The following is a 6307-nucleotide window of genomic DNA, read 5'->3' as shown; positions in this document are numbered from 1 at the left end:
TCTTATTTTCAAGGAAACATGGTAATTGCTAAGTCATGGAAGAAGCCCAAGTGGCCATCCACCCACAAATTCATCAATAAATTGTGGTATATGTATACCATGGAATATTATGCAGCCTTAAAGAAAGATGGAGACTTTACTTCCTTCATGTTTATATGGATGGAGCTGAAACATATTCTTCTTAGCAAAGTATCTCAAGAATGGAAGAAAAGTATCCAATGTACTCAGTCCTACTATAAAACTAATTTATAGCTTTCATATGAAAGCTATAACCCAATTATAGCCCAAGAATATGAGGAAAGGGGAGAGGGAGGGGAAGGGGAGGCTGGGTGGAAGGAGGATAAATGGTGGGACCACACTTACGGTGCATCTTATAAGGGTACATGTGAAACTTACTAAGTGTAGAATATAAATGTTTTAACACAATAACTAAGAAAATGCCATGAAGGCTATGTTAACCAGTTTGGTGAAAATATTTCAGATTGTATATAAAACCAGCACATTGTACCCCATGACTGCATTAATGTACACAGCAATGATTTAATTAAAAAAAAAAAAAGGCAGGAAAAATTAGTAGCAGGAAGTAGGAAAATACTGAGAACAGAAAAATGCTGGCTGACTTCTGTGGTCTTACTCAGCTGCTTGCTGCACCAGCTGTGTACCAGGCGGGCCTGTGAGGAAGACTCAGGCTGCCCTCTTGACAGGTGAAGTGCAGGAAGCAGCAGGGCATGGGGTGTGGCGGGCAGGCAGGCACTCCTATTAAGTGGGCTGGTGAGACTTTCTCCACATTGGCCCAGCGTTCGCAAAGGCCTTACCTTGCAGGTAAACTTAACAGGTGGCCTTCTACATATGTCACCAACCTGACTGACCTTCTCTCTTCAGACTCTATATATGGGAGCTCCCTTTCTGCTGTCTCTCCTCCCTCCCTCTCTTTCCCTTGGCCTGGACTGGCTTGGCTGCTAACTCTAAGAGTGTTTGAAGGTTTGCTCTTGTGTATAAAGTGTAAAATGTGTGCCCACCTTAATAAATTCTAGGCTCAGCGCCTGTGGCTCAAGTGGCTAAGGCGCCAGCTACGTATACCCAAGGTGGCGGGTTCGAATCCAGCCCGGGCTGCCAAACAATAACGACGGCTGCAACCAAAAAATAGCCAGGCGTTGTGGCGGGCGTCTGTAGTCCCAACTACTTGGGAGGTGGAGGCAGGAGACTCGCTTGAGCTCAGGAGTTGGAGGTTGCTGTGAGCTATGATGCCACGGTACTCTACCCAGGGGGACAGCCTGTGGCTCATGTCTCAAAATAAATAAATTCTAATAGGACATAAATACAGGAAGTAAAAGCTGAAAGTTCATCTACCAAGCAACCTAGTCCTACCGCTTTGTGGATTTAGGTCTTCTACATAGCAGTGTAGAGTTTTACTTTTAAATGGGTTCAAACTGGAGTTGATTTCCTGTATCTTGATTCCTTCCAGTGCCTCAAATATGTTTCTACTCTATCATGGAACAGACCTTGCTATGAGACTCCATACAGTCTGCCTCCATCTATGTCAGAAACACAACACTAGCTCCAGTATCTGAAAATGTCTGTCAACTTCTGACCCTAAAAATATACTCTTATGTAACAACTCTCATTTATCTTCTCATCAAAGGAGGTTACTCCCTAGCCATTTACTAAGCCCAGGTACTGTCACTGTAAGTCTGAGCAGTTTGTTTTTCATTCCAGTTGAGTAAGAGGTCTGGCAATCTGAGGCATTTTCTGCTCACAGCAGACTGCCACAGGGTAACTGGTGGTCACTATGACTGAGAGGAATCAAATGCTTTCTTCAGGGCACTGCTTCTGCCTTGCAGACCCAGCACTCCTGAAGCTTCACTGGCCAGCACCTTCAGTGTGTACACATACAGCTTTCCCTCAGGTGTCCCGGGGGAGGATCAGGTGGGGCTCTTCCCAGTCACATACCACCCAGAAGAACTGCACCCATGATAATGTAGGCCTCATTATCCTCATTGACACAAGCAGAGCATGTCTGAACATGACTGGGAGTGTTTCCATACTCCTGTTAAGGGGTAGAAGAAAGGAAAGGGTTGAATAAAGTTAAAAGTGAATGAAGGGGATTGCCTGAGCTCGGGAGCTTGAGACCACCCTGAGTAAGAGCGAGACCCTGTCTCTACTAACTATAGAAAAACTAACCAAGCATTGTTGCGGACGCCTGTAGTCCTAGCTGCTTAGGAGGCTGAGGCAACAGGATCCCTTGTGTCCAAGAGTTTGAGGTTGCTTTGATGTCATGGCACGGTACCCAGAGCAATAGAGTGAGATTCTGTCTCAAAAAAAAAAAAAGGCGGGACTAGAAAGGTAGACAACTATAAAGGAACAGTGTTCAGAACAGTGCCCCTTTCTGTGATGCTGGGACAAAAGGTGGGACTAGGTGAGGGTAGGAGCCTGGGCTGGGAAACATGGGCAGGTCTAAACAGCTACTGTCACAGAGCCTAGACCAGGTCAAGTGTTTGATCTGATGTCATCCAGGGACAGAAATAGGGTACAGTGGAATGCAGAGGCCAGAGGGGTGACGAGGTTGAACACTGCTCTTGGCTCTTCCCTAGCTCTCCTGTACTCCTACAGTGCCCACCAGGACACCTGTGCAGGGAACACTGGCCCTCTGGGTTGAAGGAAAACTACTTTCCAAACTGCCACTGTGGAGACAGTCCAGGGACCCTGGAAAGACAGATCAGTCCACAGTCAGTCAGAAGATCCTACTTCCAGGCCCAGCATGGGTGCCAAAAAGCAAAAAGGGCCAACATTTAAAGACAGAAGTTAACAACTTGTGAGTTAAAATAAGATACATACATATTTGAACATTAAAAGTTATTTTAATTCGATAAATAAAAAATTCTCTACTTAAATAATAGTTCATCTGGGTCTTCCTGTATAATACAAAATTCTTCCATAGGAGTCTGATGACTTTGAGGCCAACAACTCTTCTCACATGTGTACACTAGAACTGTTCCAAATTCCACAGAGACACCTGAAAAATATAACATATGCAGAGTTTCAGCAGAGAAAGTGACATACGCTCAAAACGTGCCTACTCAGTAGATGGCACAGACTCTGGGGCAAGACTGCCAGGGTGTAAATGCCAGTTCTACCACCTTGAGCAAGTTACTTCACTTCTCTGTGATACAGAGACAGTGAGATTGGGAGGAGGACTAAATGACCTAATATTATGCATATAAAATACTTGGAACATAGCCTGGCACATTTTAAGTGTTTACTGTAAAACAAAGAGGTTGAGTAATTAGGTACTAGAAGTGAAGGAGAAAGATGGCTCAACAGTATGTATCAGGATAAATGATATTGCTGAACGGAGTGATTCTACCTGAGAAGCTGAAAAAATCAGGTCAAGCAGAGACAGTGTTTACCACTTTCAGATGCAACACTGTCATAGTCTACCTTATGAGTTAACATTGTTGAAGAAGGTGGCTTCTTAGTGGTTCACACCTATAATCCTAGAACTTGGGAGGTCTAGGTGGGTGGATTGCCTGCGCTCACAGGGTGCAGACCAGCCTGAGCCAGAGCGAAACCTCCTCTCTAAAAACTAGCAAGGCTTTGTGGCAGGCGCCCAGTAGTCCCAGCTACTCAGCAGGCTGAGACAAGAGAATCAGTTGAGCCTAAGAGTTTGAGGTTACTATGAGTTATGACACCCTGGTAACTCTACTGAGGGCAACAAAATGGGACTCTGTCTCAAAAAAAAAAAAAAAAATTGTTCAAGAAAAGCAGATTTATTCAAAATAAGCAGGAAAATACTTTCAAATTAAACAAAAATTTCAACACATCTTCATTACGACTATCTAGACTACTATATTTAATGTTGAAAATCCACCCTAAAATATATCACATAATGGAACACACTAAATAAAATAAAGTAAATCCTAAGAGTTTATAGAAACTTATCGATAAATAGAGCCACCAAAAAACGACACCAAGAAAACATGAACAATAAGAACTGCTGAGGCCGGGTGCAGTGGCTCATGCTTGTAACTGGAGCACTCTGGGAGGCCAAGGCAGGAGGATCCCTTGAGCTTGGGAGTTTGAGATCAGTCTGAGCAAGAATGAGACCCCTTTCTCTACTAAAAATAGAAAAATAGGCCGTGCGTTGTGGCAGGCACTCAGTTGTACCTACTCAGGAAGCTGAGGCAGGAAGATCCTAGAATGTTGACAGTTGCTATGAGCCAGGCTGACACCACAAACTCAAATCAATAAAGGGCTTCTGGCTCGGCGCCTGTGGCTCAAGCGGCTAAGGTGCCAACCACATACACCTAAGGTGGCGGGTTCAAATCCCCAGCCCTGGCCCGCCAAACAACAATGATGGCTGCAACCAAAAAATAGCCAGGCGTTGTGGCGGGCGCCTGTAGTCCCAGCTACGTGGGAGGCTGAGGCAGGAGACTCGCTTGAGCCCAGGAGTTGGAGGTTGCTGTGAGCATGATGCCATGGCACTCTACCCAGGGGGATAGCTTGAGTCCGCCCCAAAAAAAAAAAAAAAGGGCTTCTTACCTAAATTAGCACTCTTGAGCATGCTGACCAATGCTGGCATAAGCTGAAACTCAAATGTCCTTTGGCCTCCACAGTGGCTGCAGGCTGGAAGCTCAGTGACTTCTGACATAGGACAGGTCAGAAAGAGTGGCTCTCCACTCCAGGAATACCTGGGGTGGAGAAACAAAGCATGCTCAGTCGGAGCCACACACACATCACATTCCAGCATCCAAGGCCATGCTTTGCAACCTTTCTTCCTCTCTTGCAGAGCACCAGGAGCAAAACAACAAAGCCAAAATTCCAGCAGCGTGGCTGCAGAGGCATAGCAAGCTGTCTGCAAGTCTTCTCAATGCTCAATTCAAAGTCACACAGGCACTAAAGCCAATGTTGAAGTGAATCTATGTAAAGGTTTTGTTCAGACTGAGCTCAAATGCAGATTAAATGGACTCAGACCCTCACCCTACTAGACTTAAAGAGGAAGGGCCATGCCCTTGCAAGGAGTATTCACACTTCAGTATCTACTATTATTCAACATTCAATTTCTTTTTTTTTTTTTCTTTTGGCTGTGGCTGGGTTTGAACCCGCCTCCAGCATATGGGGCTGGCACCCTACTCCTTTGAGCCACAGGCACCGCCCAATTCAACATTCAATTTCTGATAAGTAATTTAAAATACCAGATATGCAAAGAAGGAAAATTTAACCCATAAAGAAAGTTAATGGGCTCGGTGCCTGTGGCTCAAGCAGCTAAGGCGCCAGGCAAATACACCTGAGCTGGCAGGTTCGAATCCAGCCTGGGCCCGCCAAACAATGACAGCTGCAACCAAAAAATAGCTGGGCATTGTGATGGGTGCCTGTGGTCCCAGCTACTTGGGAGGCTAAAGCAGGAGAATCGCTTGAGCCCAGGAGTTGGAGGTTACTGTGAGCTGTGATGCTAGGGCACTCTACCCAGGGTGACAGCTTGAGGCTCTGTCTCAAAAAAAAAAAGTAAGTTAATGCAGGGGGGTGCCTGTGCTCAGTGGGTAGGGTGCCAGCTGGCCCTATATACCAAGGGTGGCGGGTTCAAACCCAGCCCCAGCCAAACTGCAACAAAAAAATAGCTGGGCGTTGTGGCAGGCACCTGTGATCCCAGCTACTTGGGAGGCTGAGGCAAGAGAATCGCCTAAGCCCGGGAGTTAGAGGTTAGTGTGAGCTGTGTGATGCCAAGACACTCTGCCAAGGGTAATAAAGAGAGACTCTATTTCAACCAAAAGAAAAAGAAAAAAAGGAAGAAAGTTAATACAAGGACACTCAAGGCCAAGATGATGGATGTATCACCAAAACTTCATGTAAAGGAAAATCTAGTGGAGGCCTGGCGAGGTGGCACATGCCTGTAATCCTAGCACTCTAGGAGGCGGAGGACAGTAGACTGCTTGTGAGCTCACAGGTTCGAGACCACCCTGAACAAAGTGAGACCCCATCTATACTCTAAAAATAGCTAGGCATTGTGGCAGGCACTTGTAATCCCAGCTACTTGAGGGTGAGGCAAGAGAATTGCTTAAAGCTTGGCACCTATAGCTCAGCAGCTTGGGTGTCAGCCACATAAACAGGAGCCAGCAGATTCAAATCCAGCCCAGGCCTGCCAAATAACAACTACAGCCAAAAAATAGCTGGGCATTGTGGTGGGCGTGTATAGTCCTAGATACTTGGGAGGCTGAGGCAAGTGAATCACTTAAGCCGAAGGGTTTGGGGTTGCTGTGATGCCATGGCACTCTACTGACGGTGACATAGTAAGACTCTGTCTCCAAAAAAA

At 45.9% G+C, this 6307-nt stretch overlaps 1 protein-coding gene across 1 annotated transcript in view; it reads right to left on the bottom strand.

Moving 5' to 3' along the window:
• Nucleotides 1-2837: 2837 nt before the first annotated feature.
• The window catches only part of PDCD2L (programmed cell death 2 like), a 16738-nt gene continuing 13268 nt past the window's right edge, over nucleotides 2838-6307 (bottom strand). Inside the window, exons 6-7 of the mRNA XM_003796081.3 lie at nucleotides 4540-4688; nucleotides 2838-3013 (exon numbers count right to left, since the gene is read on the bottom strand). Of these exons, the coding sequence (XP_003796129.1) occupies nucleotides 2883-3013; nucleotides 4540-4688 (280 nt within the window). The 3' untranslated portion in view covers nucleotides 2838-2882. The remainder of the gene's footprint in view (nucleotides 3014-4539; nucleotides 4689-6307) is intronic.

This window comes from Otolemur garnettii, unplaced genomic scaffold, assembly GCF_000181295.1.
Source record: "Otolemur garnettii isolate 467f Iridium unplaced genomic scaffold, OtoGar3 scaffold00100, whole genome shotgun sequence".
Classification (NCBI taxonomy): Eukaryota; Metazoa; Chordata; class Mammalia; order Primates; family Galagidae; genus Otolemur; species Otolemur garnettii.
This window is presented reverse-complemented; position numbering and strand designations above follow the sequence as displayed.